This window comes from Pocillopora verrucosa, chromosome 12, assembly GCF_036669915.1.
Source record: "Pocillopora verrucosa isolate sample1 chromosome 12, ASM3666991v2, whole genome shotgun sequence".
Taxonomy (NCBI): Eukaryota; Metazoa; Cnidaria; class Anthozoa; order Scleractinia; family Pocilloporidae; genus Pocillopora; species Pocillopora verrucosa.
The window spans coordinates 19,206,616-19,228,128 of record NC_089323.1 but is presented as its reverse complement, the minus strand read 5'-3'; the positions used below and the strand labels follow the sequence as shown (position 1 = coordinate 19,228,128).

General features: G+C 37.3%; 2 protein-coding genes across 2 annotated transcripts; both read right to left on the bottom strand.

The window, feature by feature from the left end:
• Positions 1 to 184: 184 nt before the first annotated feature.
• Positions 185 to 7,328, bottom strand: LOC131771477 (deleted in malignant brain tumors 1 protein). Its single transcript, XM_066158926.1, has 11 exons — positions 7,195 to 7,328; positions 5,727 to 5,791; positions 5,460 to 5,619; positions 4,345 to 4,529; positions 4,044 to 4,094; positions 2,825 to 2,864; positions 2,548 to 2,593; positions 1,839 to 1,893; positions 999 to 1,142; positions 842 to 910; positions 185 to 369 (listed from the first exon to the last, which is right to left on the bottom strand). The coding sequence occupies exons 1-10, from the start codon at positions 7,326 to 7,328 to the stop codon at positions 846 to 848; spliced, it is 945 nt and encodes a 314-aa protein (XP_066015023.1). The 3' UTR covers positions 185 to 369; positions 842 to 845.
• A 7,531-nt stretch (positions 7,329 to 14,859) lies between these two features.
• Positions 14,860 to 20,769, bottom strand: LOC131771454 (uncharacterized). The gene is made up of 11 exons (XM_059087254.2): positions 20,691 to 20,769; positions 20,194 to 20,523; positions 18,851 to 18,947; positions 18,467 to 18,540; positions 17,649 to 17,988; positions 17,077 to 17,140; positions 16,527 to 16,572; positions 16,205 to 16,262; positions 15,906 to 16,034; positions 15,472 to 15,606; positions 14,860 to 15,003 (listed from the first exon to the last, which is right to left on the bottom strand). Exons 1-10 carry the CDS (start codon positions 20,715 to 20,717, stop codon positions 15,476 to 15,478), a joined length of 1,296 nt encoding a protein of 431 aa, XP_058943237.2. The 5' UTR covers positions 20,718 to 20,769; the 3' UTR covers positions 14,860 to 15,003; positions 15,472 to 15,475.
• Between the last annotated feature and the right edge of the window lie 744 nt (positions 20,770 to 21,513).

Here is a 21,513-nt window from a genome sequence, read left to right as displayed (position 1 = left end):
CCACCAAAAAGAGTTTTATAGAGATTACTGGTCAAGCGCTAGCCCTTCGTCGTTTGATCGGAGGAGGATGGATAGGAGGCCAATTTACACTGAAAACTCAATTTATCTCGTAAAACCCACCAAAAAAGCACCATAAATTGTGGGAAAAGTCCAACAATTTTAGTCCAACAAAGAGTCCAACATTTTTATGCCATAAGTTCCTTTATTCAGTGCCTTAACTCAAATATGCGCACCCAATCCCCACAGCACAGCTATTATTCAGTTTTTTAGTAAGCAGGTCGGGTTCGTTTTTCTTCTCTACGCTTATTTCTCTTCTAGTATCAACTTTCTTTTTAGTGTTTCTGGTTGCTTTGACTATGTCAACCTGATCTGTGGACAAAAAGAAGAACGTCAGTGTCAACTTGTTTTCAGATCTGAACATTTATTTTTTCCTAACTTTTAATCGCTCTCCTGTTGCTCAGTGCCGCATTGTTGTAAGCTGAAGGGTAGCGGCCTAATTCCATTCTTCATATCTTCAATCTCTCTGAGCCTATTTCCCCATCTACTTCTCAAGGAGTGAGCCCATTTTTAACCCATCTTAAGTTGTTTTTAGCCGTAATTTTCTTGGTATTGTTAGATAGCAATAGTTTACTTTACCAGCAGATGTCGAGAAAATCATGTTACTGTTTGAAACCATGAATTACTATAATAGTTTCCTTTTAGTTGTTTTCAGGAGAGTTGGTAATAAGGACTGTTTTGCTATATTTTGTGTACTTTTTGCTACAGCTCAGCTGTTACTGCCATGTATTTAACATTTCGTGGTTTTTATCGTTATAACTTTAGTTTTAACTAATATCCTTACCAGCTCAGTGAGCTTTCTCAGCATCCTCAATAGCAACTTTCCTTTTAGGGGCACTCCTCTGGTATCGATCTAAAACAGGACACAAAGACTCTTTATCTAGTCTTAAACGAATGATTTTTTTCATCTTGTTATGAGTTGCCCAAGGAGTGTTACCCACCTTCTTTGATTTGCAGTTGCTTTATTAGATCGTCAGCCTTCTTTTCCAACTGACTAATCATCTCCACACTACTAACGTCACGCTTCTGCCTTCCTTCAGCCCGTAGAGCATGGTGGACATCAGTAATCGCTCTCTTGACTCGAGCTGTCGGTTTAAAAACAAGAAAACTTGACGTAGTAATTTGAACCATGGTTTTAGGGGCGAAGCCGGGGTGCATCTTACCACGTTTTGGTTTTCACGCAATCATCTATTTTTAGGGAAGTTTTATGGTGGCTCAGATAGAGGTCCGCTGAACGGCTCAACAAAACTAAACAAAACTTTAACATTTATTCATTTATTCGTTGCTTCATTGATTCATTCATTTATTCTATTGTTTGCTCGTTTGTTTGTTCGTTCGTTCGTCCATTGTTTGGTTTTCAATAGTTCGTTTGTTGGCTTGTTTGATTGGTCGTTCGTCCATTCGCTCAATCCTTGGCCCTCGATAGTTCGTTCCTGCGTTCGATCGTTTCGTCGTTCCTTGGTCCTCATTGGCTCATTCGTTTGGTCGTCCGTTCTTTCATTCTCAGGTTGTCATTCTTTGGTTCTTTCGTTTGTATGTTAGCGGGCTTATTAGTTTCTTCAGTTTGGTCGTTTGTTCGTTCATTGTTCTTCGATTCGTTCGTTTGTTTCATTACTGGTGCTCATTCTTTATTCGTTCGTCCATTGATATTTTTTGAGACGGCTGCTGTTTGTTTTCCCATAAAGTACATCTGCTCAAACAAGATGCAATTTTAATCGTAGGCTTGTAAGTTTTTTTAATAACATTCTGAATGTACATTAATGCTTGATTAAACGGCCTACCTTCATAATCCCTGACAGACACACTGAAAACCTCATTGTTCACTACATACTCCATCTGGGGAAGGAAATTGTAAAGATTTAGCGCCTTAATGGAGCCACGTAACGATATCTTTAGTTTCTCTCAGTTTAGTGGGTCGTTGGAAAACCGATAGTTGTGAATTGCGCATGTACAACTTCAAAAATTTAGGCTAAATTTTTCAGTTTGGAGAAACTTTGAAAGACAGACAGGAACTTATCCAATACCTTTGCTTGATGACTTGGTTGGGTGGTTTGAAATGAAGTGCAATCAATATCATATTCATTAGCATCGTTATCATATTCTTCATCATCATCGTCATAAACTGAATGTTATGTGCTTCTGTTATAATACAGTTCTAAACACATATAGCCTACGTCACACGAGGTGGTTTTCATTTGCCATTATGATAAAACTTGAATTTCGAATTAGGGGAATTAGATCAAATGAAAATGCAAGGAAAAAACGCCACTTCTATATTTCTCAATCTGGGCTTTCTTCATCAACCCATATTTCCAGGCTACATTTTTCTATAGACGATATAGGAGTAGTCTTTCATTTCTGTAGAGAGGTTTTCTGGTCGAACAAGGCATCAATTAGGGACTTCTGCAGTCCCCAAATACAAATAGGAGACTTCCATCGTTAATATACCTGACGGATCTCGGTAACTTTTATTTCATTCAATGCTATTACCTGATTTAGGAGGTATCGCACGATGGCAATGAGGTACTGGAGTTCACTGAAAATAAAAACGACAAAAAACTCCTCTATTAGCAAGCAATGAATAGAATCATTAGCTTATCCGTTACTCCAAAATCAAGTATGCAAGGTCTGGTTATTTATGACTTAAAAGTGTAACTTAATGCAGCAATTTCTGCTGAAAAGCAACTTTAATATTTGGTATTTCGGTGGCTGTTACTCGGTAATAGGAACTACATGGAAAAATTAAAACTCAGATTTCGCTATTTACCTCTTTGCATCGGGAGATGGTCCAACAGATGGAAACATAGCTGGTAAAAAAGGTCCAGAAAAGGATAGAAACTTTACACAACATCATTTTCTCGCATCTTAGATTAAACTTACATCACTGTAAATGATGCGTGAAGCTTGAATTGGTATTTTAACTTTCTCGCGAAACTTAAGGTAAATTTGTATTGAGCTTTGCGTGATTCGTGATCCGCCACAAACATAACAAAATATTTTACCGTGTACATTACCCAATTTAGTTCGAGTCGAGATTTATCTAAGCTTCGTGGAAAACATATCTCTAAATTCTGGCGTTTGAATGAGTTTACGTTGCTGTTTTCAGCGTTATGGATAGTTTCTGAAGAAATGAAACATAATTTCACTTTTTATACAAGTTGAGGACAAACTGAAGGCGAATTTCGTGACCTTGTTGTTGAATTTGAGTTAAAGCGTGAAACTTGGTAACAGTTATGAAGTTCTATCCAGAAGAAGAGCGCCAACGAAATCCTAAAATACTCACGGCTGGCTGTCGGACAAGCTGTGTTTGGTATTGGTGTGGTGAACTCTATTTTTGATTTTATAGTTTCAAGTAAAATTTTATGTTTATGTTATCTTCCTTTTAAAAGAAAACAACATTAGCGAAAACATTATAGTTGAAACTATAGAAGCGGAGACCGATGAAACTTAGAATTTGTCTCATCTCTTTATTACACATTACTCCGATTAGTTCACCTTTTAAACATGGTTTGAAACATAATGTGATCTACGAAACCCGTGGAGGATGAGTGGGCGTATACGGGATACGAGTTCCACAAGGGGTGAAAACAAACTACACCACTTTAATACATTATGGTTATGAAGTTGCTTAATGCTGTAACTGATGACTTCTTGTAATGAGCTATTATAACTGCTATGAGCCATTCCATCTTGTAGGGAATCACTGGAGTTGATGGATACAAGATGAACCAAATTGATTATTTTATCTTCTAAGGAAGGGTCAGGGTTTGGTGAATTATTCGTGACCTTAATTTTATGGTTTTTCTTTGAATATACATCAATCTTCTAAATTGATCCTCTCCACTGCGTTCTTTTTTTTCCCTTTCAAGCACAATTACCTCACCACGGTTTGTCTTCCTCATAATGTGTTTTATTTCCAAATTTTGTTTTGAATATTTCGTAAAAGGCTGCCATTTGAAATTGATATATAACTCGGTATTACTTACTTGCAGGGGTTCGTTTTGGAGGGTAAGTGGGCGGAGGCTGGGTACCATTTGCTGCAAAAGTGAAATGAGATCACTGTATCAAGGTCCACCAATGGAATCGTAATGGGTTTAGAGTACCCAATACTTCTATAACTCACGCCGAGCTGTGGAAACTCGGTGGAGTTCAGTGATACGAGAACAACCAAAGAAGGGGCTTAGTCAGCATACACTTTTGTGCATCTTGAAAATGACAGCCTCGATTTTTTGGAGTTACTTATTTTACAATTCGACTTGATCTGTAAAAAAATGTTACAGTACTTACAGCCAGTAGGGATTAACGTGAATGTCAAGTTGTATCCTCTATGTGCGACACTGCCGTCTGAATGAAATGTTAACACAGCATATTGACCAGTGACACTGACGCTTCCATATTGAACACCACAGTACTTTCCATTGCGCCCACCAAATGTCTCATTTATTTCGTTTGCAATCCTCAAATAGTCATAGCTGTTATGAAAAAGATTAAACCAAATTCCTCTATAAATTAAACCTGAGCAGAGGCTCCTGACTTGAGAAACGGTCACGTGATTGTCAAAATGGTTATAAAATTATTATAGACGTGTTACCTTCATCAGCAAATATTGCAGTTAAAGTGAAGTGGTGGACAATATTTATAAGCAAATATATATGGATAATCACATGACTGCGGTCAAGGGTGTGCTAACCAATGAAATAAAGATATCTAATGGCTACGGTATTTATCCAAATATAGGAACAAACGCTACACTATTCATCAATTATTTCTATTTCCTTTTCGTTTTAATCTACTTGCGTTCTTTCAACCTGATTGGCTGTGCTATTCGCTTTCTATTCTGAGATAGATATTTTCCTATTTGGTGATAGACAGTGAATTGAGTGAAAGACCTTTCAGTGAACAGTTCTAAACTAGACAGAAAAATAACATGAACCTATCTTGTTAAGGATTTAATTACTTGCAGATTTATACCAAAATAATTACATTATTCTCTCTCGATTGCCAAAGTAGTAGTTGATTTGGGCTTTTCCCTTATCAGCAACTATGCGATAGAAATCTCGAGCCCATAATCTAATAGTTAAAGATAGAATCGCAGTAGAGCTTGGTACTGGATTTGATCATAAAATGCACCAGCGAGTATGCTTTGTATGGTAATCATTTCTCTAAGTATTCCATTGGGACCGTCATAAACCATACTCTATTCTAACAGCCTTCGGTCAGGGTGCAGTACATCTTCCTCGCTTTCTAATTCCCACCAGCCACAACCCCCACCCCACCACCCCCCACCTCCCTCCCCATCCAAGTCAAGTATCACTTGTCATGTTCCTACAGAAGATCAGTATATGTAGTACTGATGCATTACGCGGTAATTTTGAAACCTGTTTGCTTCACAACTCATTTACCTGCAACTTGAATGGGACTCAACTTGAAATTCATTGAAGTAAATTCTTAACGCCTTGCCATAAGGAATGTAGACCCAGTACTCACAGTCTATCCCATTCGGATAATTGTTTGGATATCCGGGACTTGTGAGCTGATAACCTTGCACGTAACCACAACCAACTGTATAATAAAAGTAGAAGGATTATTTAAAGAAAAATATCGACACAAATGAAGTTTACAACATCCAAGAAATTAAATTAAGTTCTTTAGTACTTTGGACTTCTTACCGTTTGGTGGTGCTGTGGTATACCATGGAGGATTTGTTGGGTACACTGTTTGTGGACCTGGGTACCTGTGGAATTGAAAGCAAACACAACAATGGAAAGCACTGATAGTATTACAAGAGGCCAACTGTATAAAGGGAAAGAGAAAATACTGACTCAATGGAATTTTACAATTCAACAAACTAATTCAAATGTGTAGTACTTTGGTCTTCTTACCGTTTGGTGGTGCTGTGGTATACCAAGGAGATTTGTTGGGGGACATGTTTGTGGACCTTGAGTACCTACTGAATTGAAAAAACGAATGCAACTATGGAAAACAATGATAATATTACAAGAGGGCCCAACGGTGAATTAAATAGAAGTTACAAAGGAAAGAGAAAAATTCCATAAGTTTAAGTTATTTGGTTTTTTTTTAGCGGTTAAGGGGGTAGTGTGACTGTTCTTAACCCAATCACGAGTGAAGTAAAGCAAACCCAATGGCAATCTTAAATAACATTTCACTCTCAGTTGAAATCTACTTCACAGTGTAGATTGACTCATTAGATTGTGTTTTGTTAAAATCAATGTTACAATTTACATAAAAAAGTTGTTCTTGATATTTGAAAGATATCAACTGAGATTGATGGATAAGTCAGTGCTACTTACATGGATGGTTTGCTGATGTTGGAGGGTATGTGGGAGTATAAGGGGTACCGAGTCCCGGAAGAGGTGAAAACAACCACACCCACTTAATACATTACATTCATGAAGTTGCTTAATGCTGTAATGACGTTCTTGTAATGAGCTATTATAACTGCTAAGCCACTACCATCCTGGGGGAATCACTGGAGTTGATTGATACAAGATGAACCAAATTGAATCACTTGTCTACTAAGGAAGAGAACAGGGTTTGATGAATTATCGGTGACCTTTATTTCATGGTTTTTCCGGGAATATACATTAATCTTCTAAATTGATCCTCTCCACTATATTCCTTCTTTTTTCCCTTTCAAGCACATTTATCTCACTTAGGGTTTGTCTACCCACATAATGTGTTTTATTTCCAAATTTGATTTTGAATAATCAGTAACATAATGCCATTTGAAATTGATGTATAACACAGTACTACTTACTTGGAGGGTTAGTGGGCGGAGACTGTGTACCATTTGCTGCAAAGTGAAATGAGATCACTACATTAAGGTCCACCCATGGAATCGTTATAGATTGAGAGTACCCAGTACTCCTATAACTCACGCCGAGTAGTGGAAACTCACTGGAGTTCAGTGATACGAGAACAGCCAAAGAAAGGGCTTATCAGCACACACTTTTTTGCATCTGGAAAAAGACAGCCTCGATTTTTTGGAGTTCCTTAATTTACAATTCAGCTTGATCTCCATCATCCTTAACCATCATCTTTTTCTCTTTGCAATATCTTATCTCTAAGAAGGTTGAAGTAAAGACCCATATGAAAACAAAATGTCACCGTACTTACAGCCCGACAGGGGCAAAAGTGAATGTCAAGTTGTATCCTCCACGTGAGACGCTGCCGTCTGAATGAAATGTTAACACAGCGTATTGACCAGTGACACTGACGTTTCCATATTCATCAACCACAGTACTTTCCATTGCGCCCACCAAATGTCTCATCTTTTTCGTTTGCAATCTTCAAATAGCCAAGCTGTTATGTAAAAGATTAAATCAAATTCCTCTGTCACGTTTTGACCTGAGCAAAGTGGACTATTATGAGATCCTGACCTGAGTAATAATAGTCAGGTAATTTTCAAAATGGATGAACAATTATTTTAGGCATGTTTACCTCCATTGGCAAATATTGTGGTAGACAATATTTATATGCAAATAGGACTTGTTCATGGGGTTTTCGTTAAAAAAGTAGGAAATTTTATCTTTATTTTCAATCATCCTTTACCCTTTCCACCTTACAGTCATTTTGCCATACTTTTCTCCATACATTTCCTGAGGTACTGAAAAGGAGAGTTTTTAAATCATCAAGGCTTCTTGAGTTGGTCATCGTTTCTTTTATTCTTGTGACCCTAATGTATATAGGGGTGAAATTTTTAGAAAATAGATGTTAAATAAATAAACATCTCCATGAGATAGATTTCTTTCTTAACACCTTTCAGCTGGGAAAAGTTTATATCAAAGAGAAATACCTTTTTGGTCACTCCTAGGAATGGAATAGGACTGAATGCATACGAGATGGAAATAAATGATGGTGTAACCGATTGTCAAGTTTGTATGGGAGATTTACAGAGTTCTGATGAAATATCTTATTTTTTTCCCCGTTCTACTTTCACATCCCACTTACCCACATGAGAAGCTAGATTCGCGATGGAAGTCATTAAAGTAGATGTGCATTGTCTTGACCAGCAGAAATGACGACCCAGTAACCGCAATCATCTATGCTATTTGGGTAGTTACTCGGGTACCTGGGACTTTTCAGTTCATTAATTCGTCACATTCCCGCACATTCTGTAGAAACACAAATTATCAATGTTAAATAGTCTTTTAAGAACGCAAGCTTAGGATAGCATGGTCAGTCATATGGAAGCCAGTTTATACAATTTGTCTGTGAACTTGTTTGCCACAGTATTTTTTTAGATAAAAGCTTCACTTTGTAAATATCACCTGAGGCCTTTTTTGTACTTCATCCGCTTTTACTTCGGAACCAGGCTTTCCAATATGCCGAGGCTATGGACGTATTTTTCAAAAGTCAGGTTCCGTAGAAAATGAGAAATTGTCTAACTTCATATTAATAGAATAATAGTAATGAATATTAATAATGTTAATGTTATCATATTCCAAACATATTATGCCCATAGATCAAAGCTTCTAAGAACCTTTTTTAAAAAAGATTTTTTACAGTATTTCAAATATTATCGAGGAGGTATTTAATGTGAGAGCATTTGTCGATTGCGTACGGAAAGTAATCCTGAATCTCTTTGGTTCGCTTAACTTTGCTCTTTGATTGTTCTAAACAACTGGTGCCAGTCACGTGTAATACTGCACTTTCGTTTAATTTTATCCCTGCTGTTCCTATTTAGCTACTGACGATGTTAAGCTTGGCTCTAATTTGACCGTTTTGATCATATTTATTTGGGTGTTTCGACATCTTTTAACTGAAAGCGGCTTTACAATAGTGATTGTAAAGAGAATGAAAAGTAAATATATGAAAAGACTCCTAACTTACTGATAAATGCTGTTGGAACATTAGCAAAAGAGAGCAATCACCACCACCACAGAGATCTGAACAATGAATCAATTGGAAATAACTCCAATTCTGTTAATCATTCAAGTTACTTTTTAAAGCGACATTCCAATTTTCCAACGTGAATGGAAAATATTTTAGTGGGGCTTAGCTGCAGAGCAATTTAAAGGCACGGGCGGTTTTCCGGCTTCCAATTTTGGTCATATTCATTGCCGCTTTCTTTCCACTCCCTTTCTCCTTTTTGCCGCTTTCGACAGTCGTTAAAAGCGGTGTCACGGGCTTGTTACTGGACTTGCCCAACTCCGTGCCCTCACTGTTTCATTCTAGATTGAAAATCATGATTTCCGGTGGTTTTTTAGGGTGTTTTTGAGCGATTATTAACTCTTTAACTCTCATGACGGACCAAGACAGAATTTTATCCTTACGGTATCAATACAATATCAAATAGATAAGTGATGAGAACAAAGAAAAATATCTATTTGCGGATAGAAGTTGATCCAATACTAAATTCTCTGAAATAACATTATAAAAATTGGATAGTTGATCAGTAAGGCGAGTTACATATTTGATCTGGGAAGGTTAAAGGGTTTCGTGTAAAACCGCCTTTTCTGAAAATTTTAGGCGGTTTTCACGTTTCTAGTATGCTCCTTTTAGTTAGGACCGGACTTCCAGTGGTCCAAAGCGTGTATTTAGAAGCCAAAGTAAAAAAAGGGTTGGTGATTAAATACTCTACCAAGGTGCTGACATCTTCTGAAGCGTGCATTATTCCGAGGACTAATTTGCGCCAGAGGAGAGCCTCAAATGATGGTTAAGTTAGGGGCAAAATAGGTAAATTTATATGTTGTGATTGTTGTTTTTTTTTTTTTTTTTCCTTTTGGAATGGTAATTGCAAAAATGCAAAGCGATTTTTAATTAATTTACGCTCCTTCTCGTCAGTTAATTTGTCGGAAGTAAAGAAAATTCCGACGCAACAAAAGTGTTTCTATGCAGAAAATAGAACTGAAGAAATGAGAATTTTTTATTACTTTGAGAATACACAGAAAACTTTAAATCCGAGTTAGATGCGTTAGACTTTTTTATACAGTTTGCAAGCATTGACATTGAAGCTTCATGTGAGCGAAACAAGGTACCTAGCAATGCTTCATGAATGCTTTAATTGCTACAACGAAAAGATTAAACTTAAATTTTTCACGGGATAACTGAAAATATTAATTGTGTTACGGTTTTCGGCACGGTTCAGTGAGTAAAATTGTTGAGGGAAGTAAGAAGACAATTTTAAGCTCGCACATAGAGTAAATAAGCAGAATGGTTTCCTGATTCGATGTGAACATTAGTCAAACAGAAAAGAAAAACTTTAATTAAGCGATGCGAATACTATTTGAAGGGACACTACAAAACTCTGGAGTTGAACCTTTCCTCCGGGAATCTCTGTTCGCTTGTAGAATATATACTTCATTGATTTGATAAAAAAAAAACCATGATAAATTTTCAACTTTAGAGGCCAGATTTTTAATGCTTTTAAAAAGAATAGGAATCTCTTTGAATTAGTATTAGAGATGAGCATACAAAATGTAGGGACCGATTATTTGCACTTCCAGTTGTACAATGTAAATTAAAGTGAACAGGGTTTATGGACAACCCCCACCAATTGTGAAATTTGGGCTATTTGTATTAACACTTAATTAAGACTTGAAAGTGGCATTTTGTGATGACGAGTAAAACACCATTTCGTCTAAGGTCGACGTTTCATTCATTGATACTTAATCAATTATATTTATTATTACTATTATTAGACTTATACCAGTACCCGACAAGGAAAGTCCATCATTTCAATTAGGTTTTTCCCCTTTTAACTCGTGAAATTGTCGAGCATGCGCAAGAGCGAGTTATAGATACGAGGTGGGGCAATAGCATTCGCTCGCTCGCTCGCTCGCTCGCTCGATTGGTCGATTCCTGTAAACTTTTTTTAGATTTTAGGCTTTTGAGTGCATTTGATAGTTTTTGGCGAGCAATAAACAGACGAAATGGCGACCTTTGTTGCTAAGAATAGTGGTGGGATGAAAAAGAAGCCAATGATAATTTTAAAAGAGTTTTCTTTTTCGTTTTAGTTTCAACAAGCGGCGCCAGCGACTGGCAAGCATTCAAGGATTCACACTGAAATAACAGAACAACCTTCGTTTTTCATAAAATTGTAATTTACAATCCTTGAACTTGAAAACAATCCGAAGATTCATTGAAAATATCACTTACTGCGAAGCGCTCGGAGTTTACAGATGTTCAAAAGCTTTTTTACTGGGATACCTGTGGTAGCCCAGTCATAAAATGCCTCTGTTTTTTTGTCGTCTTTTTTTTTTTTTTTTTCCTCCGCCACAAAATGGAAAAATTGCGCAATAGTACCCAGAGGTCATTGGGCCCTCAACACCATGACAACTAACTGTGATCCAATGAGGTGTTCACATACGGATCACGCACGTTATCCCTCAACACCATGACAACTAACTGTGATCCAATGAGGTGTTCACATGCTGATCACGCGTGTTATGTTGATAATGATTGACGTTGTCATACACAGACAGGGCCGGGTCACATGACGAACACGAGATTTTGCTTATAAAACTCTTTGGTCAGTTGTTTTGTATTTCAACGTAATTGGATTGCGATCTCCTGGAGTATTATAGCGCAAACGCGCAAAATACTTCCAGACGCATATACAAGTCGTATTAATCGCGGCTAATCCACACTGAAAGATGTTATTGAGCGGTAATTTTGGAACGGATTGAGTCGCGAACGCTTGAAAGCCATGAAAGCCTTGAATGCCTTGTATGCTAAGTATGCCAATGTCTTAGTTGAAAAACGTTCACTTGTTGTAAAAAGCAAAATCTGAAATTTGAAACCAAACTGCATATACTCTATGCAATCTATTGAACAACGCTACTACCGTGAGACTGAAGAACATAACTATATGGGATGCAAACTGCTTGTGAAGAAAGACGACATGTTGGATTCACTTGATGGCAAGGAACGTAGCTACGATAACAGTACGAATGATATTAATTTCACGATCAGAAAGGTGAATCTTATGTTTGTTTTCAATGTAGTTGTATGGATATTCTTTTTTAATAAATACGTGATCCAAAACCCTGTGTTTTTTTGTGTATAATGTTGTTATGTTAAATATTGTTTACGCAATTGTCTTGTCACAAGCGGCCCAAGCTCACGTCTCGAGAAAAAGCCAACGATCAATTCATGAACGCGTCACGCGTTGTGTGACTCGGTGTTAAGTTACGAGAGGAACTGCACGTTATAGGGAATAGTACAGGGAACGAAGTATGGTCGATTTACAACGATACATATTTCGAAATATGAACATTTTTCTCTTAAAATCTATAAAACTTACTCATACCCTGTGTATCCGTTGTATTTTCTGGCGATTTCTGCCGTTTTAAGCTTGCTTTACCATCACTGTTGTTCACATCATCTACTTTTATTACGTTGATAAAATCTGTACAGACATCACACCAACCAACTCGCGCTCAAAGTAAAAAGACTATATTGAAGGCTTGAAATAATATTGCGATCGATTTTCATCAAGAAATGGGCCAGGAATATTCCACAATAGTGCAAATAATCGTGAAGGCGGATTGCAGAAAAGCGATTGCGTGACGCTCGGTAAGCTGTAAGATGACATGTTATTATATACCAGACGTAAAAACTCTACAGATTCTTAGTCTGCATTTTGTACCCACTCTGCAGTCTGCAGTCTATATTTTGTATCCGGTCTGCTGTCTGCATTTTGTACTAACAGGTATCCGTGGCACCAATACAGTTTATTTTTGGTTACATTTATTCGCAAGACACATATAATCTACCACAAAATACCTCTGAGTGAGGTAATTCGACATTTTCGTTCTTTCCCACATTAATATTCTTCTCTCCTTTTGTAAGAATGTAGACATCACTCACAATGTTTCAAGTAATCCACCCACCCTACAAAAAGGAACTCTTGCACGCATAGCATGCCTATGTTTTGAAATAGGTGTATGCCCTTGGCCAGACTTGAGCGCACTATTTCAGTTTCCTAGTCCGACACCCGTAGTATCACTGCACTTGATTCCAAGGATCCAGTACCATCCAGGTATCCCAGTTACCCTGCTCACAGGGTCTAGTCTGTTATAGCGTGAGATTGAGGACAAAATTGATCATTAAGTTTCGTCGCGTGTGTTTTTCCTGTGTGAAGCAACAAAAGATGCCGGCGACTGACGAAATAACAAGTTAACAAGAAAATCAAATAACACCTAAACAAACAATTTTAGTTACCGATTTTCAGTGAATTTTTAAAGAACAATTTTCTTTTAAGTTTCAAGACAATTTGAAGATTCAACATACATACAACGTACTAAAATGCGAAAGTTACACACCATAAAATTGATAAATAGGCCTGAAATGAAATTCTATCTTGTTATTGATTATACGTTGCCTAGCACGTGACTTAAATCTACCCAGGCGGAGATCTAAAATGACGGTGGCAGGCTTGGCTTAGTTATATCACTCAAAACTCGTTCCCGTTTGTCTCATTTGATAAAGAGGGAATCGTTAATGTTTTCATTAAGACAGTATTGCCTTGATTTTCTAATATTTACAACGAAAGCCAGTAAATTTCACTTTTCACCCACATTTACTTCCAACCTTTTCTTTTGAACCAGAAACAAAAATGATAGACGTTTAAAACACGACATCATCCACCTTGTCAAATGTAATAGCATGATCATTTCAATTGTAATGCCTTCTTATCCCAACGTTACTTTGTTTCTTTGCTACATTAGCGAACACTGAACTACTGCTCGTACTCTAGATATGACAATCAACCACAAAATTCCCTAAACCAGATAACATTAAACATAATCTAAAAAATCATGTGTCAATTCACGAGTTTGCTCACAGAGCACTTTGATTTTCGTCTCTGTTAATACATGTTTTGCTGTGGACCCACATATTTCATATACGAATTTGGACATATGGGAGAATGCACGGAAGCGAGTGCAGGTTTATATGGGATTGATGATGTTTTGAGAACTGTCTTTCTTCACGTTACTTGAAACAGCTGCCGACGGTTTAAAAAATTATGTGAATGCTTTCTTTGAATTGATAATTTCCAGAGATTTAAATCTTGTAGAAATAAATATTTCATTGATCTTATGAGCTTAAACTTCGAAAGAGGATATTGCACGCTATGACGCATTTATTGATACGGCGATGAATAATCAGGAACGTGATTTGCCCAAAATGCCAACATAGGTTTCGTATTGCAAATCTGTCCCCAGTTGTTCAAAGGGCAGATAACGTAGATAGAAGTGCTAGCAAAACATGCTGCACTATACACTGGATAGAGATTTATCCAGTGGATAGCGTTATCCACTTTTCGTACATTGGGAGCCAGGAGTATCACTTTGTTATGAACTAGATTCTCTTTGTCTCAGAGCTCATTTCGATTAATGGTTGTAAAACAATTACAAAGGCCAATCAAAACGAAGGAATTATAACAATGAGCCACTGAAAACCCTTAGTAAAAAAAATAAAAGTTCCTGAAGCGTTGGAAAAACTACGCATCATTTGGGTTCAGCATAACATCTCGTTGGTTGATAAAGTCGAGCACGTGTTCTAAATCAATCGTAAAGTGATGTGAAGTAAAGTTGATGCACCCCAGGTAGCTTATGTTGCGTTTTTATCGCTATTTAATTTTCTATTTGAAAGGTACAACGGAGACAAGGGCACTATTTGATAGAGAGTAGGATTGGGGCAGTTTAAGTTCGGATCAATCTTTGGAAAGGAGCTGTTTATTTAGTGTATTGTCTAACACTACTGAGGCACGATGACAGACTATTTTTAAGCTTGTTTTAGATACATAAATGCATCGACTAAAACTACAAAACATGAGATTTCCCACACTTTATTCATTCTGCTTCATTGAACATTTTACTATCCCGTACTAAATAAATGAATTATTCCAGTAAATCATTATTTTTCTGCCTGCATCATTTCCACATTTGCAGATATAGGCGTTCTTTATCTTGTTTTCTGGTTGAAAAGAAAGAACATGAATCATTTGCTTCTAAATTTGCCCGTGGGTAGTGAACAAGGAGTATCAGAACAATTTCAGTTTCTTTTACACCTTTACATCAACATGTGTTTCTCCACACAGCCCCTTAAACATTTTTTTTTGGTACTGACAAGGAGAATTTGTTTAATAATCAATTCCTTTTCCTCCCTATCCTCATGACCATAAATATTTGACTCAGCATGTTGTGCTGTACGCATCCTTACAGCTTATGAGTTCGCCCTAAGTTATGGTGGATACATCTATAAAATAGTGCATAGTATAAATTTTTTCCCATCCTCTTTGAATTGAGCAAAAACTCTCTTTCTGCAAAGAGAAAAATGTGACTAATACTCTGTGCTTAGTTGTCGTCTATTTCTTTCCTCTTCTCCTCTTTTTTTCTTTTTTTTTCTGTCTTTGTGTTTCTGTTCGTGAGCTCTACTACTCACCCATTTAGCGATTTTTCGCAGACAACTTTGAAAATGTTTCTTGGATAGTTTTCATGGCTTCATTCAGAAATTGGTTTCTTTTGGCTTTTCGTTTCTGTTGCGGCAGTTTCATCTCAGCACGTCTTTTGAATCGATCTGAAATTTAATTTTATCGTACCAGAAAAAAAAAGAATGAAAACTTGGATCAAATTAGGAAAGATCTTTCGAGACAGAGGAGCCCATGCTTGGAACTCGTCACTAGTGGACGTATACATTCCCTAGCACGTGTAGCTGGCTGTGTTGTGAGACTTTTGAGCGCTGGATCCACGAGAAGAATAGGAGGAAAAAGCTATAATCGCAACCCCTGTTGTTATCGGTACTTTCAACGGCTTCAGTGCCTTCATTTTCACCCGGCCCCTTTAAAACAACCAGATAGAAAGCCATTGATTGAATACCTTGCTTAGCTTGGAGTGTTCTCATGGCCACTGCAGCATTGTTTTTCAGCTGATTAACGAAAGCGTCGAGCTTTCCTCCTTCACTATCCAATGCCGGTTGCACATCTGTGAGAGATCTTCGCATACGTTCTGTAGGTTAACGAAACTATTCTTTAGGCAGACATTTTGGAATAAAGAAAAAGATTTTTTAAATAGATTTTTGAAACGAGATATAGAGAATTGCATAGATTATAGGATCTTACTTAAGGGGATTTCACGAGACTTAAGATTATTGCAAACCTTAAATTTCAAATTAGTACCTTTGAATTCCCTTTTTAGCCTATTGCCTCCGACTTCGTTCTCCACGATACTTTCCATCTAAAACAACAGACGAACAAACAGACTGAATTGTTATGTGTATCTCTTGGGGATAATCAACTCATTTGCTTCTATTTCATGTTCTGAATTGTATTGTCTCAAATAGCCAAACTTTAAGAAGGAAGTCGAAATGCTTAAAGAAGTGGTATAGAATGCATTAAGCCATCCTCTATCCCCAGCATTTTGTCAAGACTCTTTCCCACCATAATTTTCTTATTGAAATATACGAAGGCGTTGTTTTAGGTCCTCAAGACTGATTCATACCTGATCTAGCATGGCGCGTATGGTTTTAATGTAGTACTGTAAACGACTGAAATGAGAACGACGATTACAAGTTTAATATAACGTTGATAACCATAGACTTCTCTATACGTTCGCCACTTGAAAATGTATTGAAATAACTTGCCCAAGAATTTTCAATTTTATCTTGACCACTTTACTCATTCATTTAATTTAAATAGATGGGTGTTTCGCGGAGTAGCGTGGTCACTGTTTTGAAAACAGCATGGAGAAATAGAATCTTTGGTTTGTGAGAAGTAAAGAGAGCCTGTAGAGACCCTACAGATTAGGTGAAAACTGTTTAAAAATATTCATACTGTAAGCAGTACAAAGACAACGATTCAAACTAAGAAAAATATTTTTTTTGTGAGTCAAGTAGTTCCAGAAAAAATAAGACAAATAAAAGCCGCATAGCTTAGGAACAGGGTTAGTTTAAGGAAAAGGTTATTATCCAGCCAAATCCTTCTGTCTCAGCATATTTTTGCTACTCTATGAAGATCCAAGATGTTTAGAGACAAGGTACCCAGCAAAATACCTCTTAGTGTCTGGTCCAGGAGCGGGAGGCTCTGGCCCAACTGTTGGTTCTGGTCCTGGTCCGGCTGTGGAAGAAGTTATTCCAGGTCATAAACTGGGCAGTTAATAGTTTTTGCCTTTTTTTTCATCAAATTTTTAAAACAGTCGATGTTTCGAGTTCTCAATCAATCACGGCAGTTTAAAAGGTTCCTTTATTTGATTCAAGTATTATTTGAAGCATCAATACAATTGCAATTTTCCATGTGATATCATTCAAATTTCTTATCATCATCATAGAATTGCAGTTGGATAATCAAGATTCATTTTGTTACCTATCCTGAAAAAAAAACCTTTGTACAGCATGTTCAGTGTTTCTGTGACGGGAAATTATGTGTTACCGGGAAAGTATGAAATAAGACCAATGGTCAGTCCTACGAATCGACTACTGGTATTTTTCAGCGTAAAAATGCTTTACCTCACCCTAAAAACGAGGCCCTGGTATCCTTCAGGGCTCTTTGAAATCACCTTTAATGTTATCGTGGGAGTCTCCACCTCAAACCCCCTCCACCCGTCCCCATCCCCCTGAGTAAATACCTGGCCCATTGCACAGATCGTCCTGGCAACAGCTCACTGAACACTCAGTCAGGATTCCATCAGGGGCCACTGAACTGTTCACGAGACTGCAAATGTAACTCTCATTGCAGGCACCGTAATCAACCATGGAACAGTTTTTAGCTATCGTTGTGAAGTTGAAGCCTGAGTAGTCAAAGCCCATCACCATTGTAGCACAGGAGTCATAATATGATGGACAGGTCAGCACGGTAGCGTTGTCACCACATGGGGTGGGTGAATTTGGGTAATCTGCGCATGCGTAGCACTCGATTCCAACAGTTGTTGGGAGATTGGCTAGAAAACCATAAAGAAGGCACAATCCCTGTTGGATAATATTATGATAATATATGTTACTAAAAGAGTGAAATAGATAATTTAGTATTTTGCAAAGGGTTAACACTCGAAACGTCAGCTTTTTCCTTCTTTACGGTTGCCAATCTACATTTTCAACTGAAATTGGTATGCTTCAGTCAGCATACCAATTTCGCTTTGGGGCTTGGTTACACCTCATACTTAACAAGATCAAACGTTCGATAAACAATGTCATGCATGAAACTCACTTTTAGAACGAGCTGGGAAACTATAAGGAAAAGTATTCCCAGAAAGCAGGAGGTGGCAAGGGCTTGAAGGAATTATAGACGAGGCTTTAGGGGTTCCTAATTATACAGAAGCCGGGCTTTTCCTTCTTGACTTAATGATCAATCAATAAATTTGGTCAAAATTATCAGGCAACTGTAGGTTGGAAACTACAATTTAAAAGAAAAGAACAATTGATAAGCAATACAGAAGTTGTTACTCACCAACGCGAACGACATTTCCGGAATCGTTACAGAAATCTGTCTCATCCACTTGATACAAACGCAATAAGCCACGCCTAAAATGCGAAATCGTCAATTTATAGAAATGTATAGACTAAGAGTCAATATGCGTTTTATTAATTTTTTTCTCTTGAGTACACTTCAGCTTCAGGCGATGTAATTAACTGGCGAGAGTTATGAACTCGAAAATTGTTACTTGACCAAACTATATGTACAGTTCCTTCAAATAATTATAGAGCTGTTTTTCGCCGAGCAAACTAATCTAAAACTTAATGAGAAACTCTAAGAAGTGGCTCTAAATATAAAGCGCGGTCTCATAATTAAAAATTAATACTATTTTCCAAAAAAGTGGGCTTTTACACATACTTTTGAAAACTGTGTTGCCATAGTAGCAAGTTTTGCTTAACGTAATGTAGTTATTAGGACAGCAAGCTGATTGGTGAGCCCGTTGCAGGGAGTTGTTCTGGGGAGAAGAGAAAACGGATTTTCAAAACAGAACACTGAGAATCATTTTGAGATCTAACATAGAAGATACCTGAACAGTGTCTCTCTTTAGGAAACACTTTCCCCTATCATTTATTTCTTAATTTTTTATGGTTAGGCCCAACGACATAACAATTGTAAAGCTGTATAAATAAATAAACTTCTACTTGAATCGTTAAATTTTTTATTAAGTTGTGAAATTAATTGTGAAATTCCGCAGAATATGTCAATTACGCGATCAGAAAAAAATTGAACTGGAGTTAATAAGGAAAAGTTAAATAGATATAGGATTTCTTATGGTGCCTTTCAAGACAATGTGTTTATGTAGATTGTTTCCCCACAATTCAGTGCGCGCAACTAATTTTTTCGCCAGGTAGTACGTTGATAGACAGGTATAGCTTGCATTGAGAAGGTCGCTTCGGGGTCCATTTCTTGAAAAGACTCACTAACTTTATGAGCTTGAATAGTTTAACTCTTTTTTCTTGTTTGGTTTAAGATCGAGAAACTGACTCAGGGCAATTCTTGACCATTATGACACATTCTCATTCGAGTCACTCAGAGTCAAAGCGAAAGTTACTTGAGTCACTAGACATTATTCAAGAAACCTGGAGTTGCTCTTAAAGAGCTACTCGCAAACGTCAGAGTGTGCGCCATTCAAATTTTTCTTGTTTTGATTTATGCAAAAGGAAGTGTTTCTTTTGTAACGACAGCGGCTTTTCCAACCTGTGTGCTTCAAAGGTATCCAAGAAAGGGTGGATCCTGGAACTTTTGAAAAGGGGGCTCAAAATTATTTCTCAATCAACTCGTGCCCTCTGGGTCTGCCACAGAAAAAACATTCGCGGGCATCATGATCTCTTTGTTTCCTACTTCCCTTCCCCTCCAAGATAACCTATTACAGTTTTCTAAATTACGGCCCTCAATTAACTTACGGCCCTTATTTGCACAGAAACATCTTAATCGTGAGACGACTTTTTAAGTATTTATTCATATCATTTTTGCATGACTACTGATTGAACAGGACATTTATTTTCATCTTCATCTTAATTTTGTCTTGAGAATTCTGTCGTTCATCCATCCCCTAAGAAAGAGCAAAATGTGATATCAACTCAGAGATTCAGAAGCGCATTGGCTCTAAGCAGTAGCAGGACAGAAGCGATAAACCCAACAAATTTCATCTCATTATGAAATGCAAGAAAATCTTAAGAAAAGTACACACCTAGCCATTAGTTACAAAGATCTCCAGAGCAACAGTTCAGGGAACAACTCTTTAAGCTCCCACCAGAGCCAGACACTGAAGTTTGCACGTAACCACACATGACCGACTCATCACAACCGTAAATAGACGAGGAACAGTTTTTAGCAGTCGTTGTGTATTGCATGCCATAGTACTCGGCCGAGGCGACCATTGTCATGCAAGAGTCGAAGAAAGATGGACATTGGACGACGGATGCACTAGCGCAAGAATCCTGTGAACCCGGGTATTCTAAGCAGGCGTAGCACTGCAGCGTGAGAGCTGGTGGAAGATTGATGAGGACGCCATAAAGAAGGCACAACACCTGTAACCGAGCAAAAGAAAAACTGTTAATATGTTTAAACTGAAAAAGTTTTATTAAGATTCGATATTTCGTTATCATGCGAAAACTTTATTTTCTGTTCTATTTTGTTGTATGCTAAACCCATTCAAACGAATAAAAGCTGATTTTCCTCATAGAATCTTACTCACCACGATGTACGAAATATTTGAAGACATTTCAAACACACTCGCTGACTTGCTCGATGCATGATGAAAATTGCAAACGGAGCAATTTATAGTACATTGAGTTTAATTCAATCACCTTATGATAAGAGATATCTTGAGTGGAAAGTAAAAATGGCTTAATTTAAGTATGCAGCTGTTTTTAATTGCTATTATGAAGAAAAGGTGGTTGATTGAGAAGTGATAAAGTTACTGCAATGTGCCGGGAAAGGCCATTAGTGTTAGAATTTGATAAAAAAAATCCAGATTATGTTACAGAATGTGTTGTTGTTCATCGTGTTTTTATAGATAGATGAACTTTTAATCATTTGTCTCACGATGTAAGAGTTATGCTAATCAATAGTGTATTTATCGTAACATTCTTCGTTAGGCGATGAGGTCGAAAGTTTACGTGTCGCCATTTGTAGCACTTTTAAGTTGTTGTTATGGCGCGAGGTCAGGGGTACATTTTAAATCCTCATTAGATCATCCAGATCAGTGGGTATGGGCTTTTGTGGGTCTTTAAACCTTCAACTCGCACAAGTGATTAACATTTAACTTCTCCTTATAAAATCCATACATTATCCAGCAAACAGGTAGTGAGAAGACTCAAACTTATCAGGTGGAAGTTGCTATCTTGATCCAACACCAAATTCTCGAAACAATTTTATGAGGAAATATGTAGCAGCTAGAAGGGAGAATTAAGAATCAGAACTTGGGAATTTAAGGGTTAAGCAGCTTTGCTGACTGTTTAATTTTTGGTCCTTTGCTCTTGTCGATCGCTTATTTTCTGTTCTCTCTTTTTTACTTT

What these genes read in the sequence shown, in the direction of transcription:
- LOC131771477 (XM_066158926.1), bottom strand. Translation starts at nt 7,328, where the DNA reads ATGGAAAGTACTGTGGTTGATGAATATGGAAACGTCAGTGTCACTGGT. An exon ending in TACCACAGCACCACCAAACG is followed by an intron (nt 5,620 to 5,726) that starts GTAAGAAGTCCA and finishes TTTATTATACAG; the next exon opens with TTGGTTGTGGTTACGTGCAA. An exon ending in CACGTTAATCCCTACTGGCT is followed by an intron (nt 4,095 to 4,344) that starts GTAAGTACTGTA and finishes TCACTTTTGCAG; the next exon opens with CAAATGGTACCCAGCCTCCG.
- LOC131771454 (XM_059087254.2), bottom strand. Translation starts at nt 20,717, where the DNA reads ATGTCTTCAAATATTTCGTACATCGTG. An exon ending in CGGAAATGTCGTTCGCGTTG is followed by an intron (nt 17,989 to 18,466) that starts GTGAGTAACAAC and finishes ATTATCCAACAG; the next exon opens with GGATTGTGCCTTCTTTATGG. An exon ending in GCTAAAAAGGGAATTCAAAG is followed by an intron (nt 16,035 to 16,204) that starts GTACTAATTTGA and finishes GTTAACCTACAG; the next exon opens with AACGTATGCGAAGATCTCTC.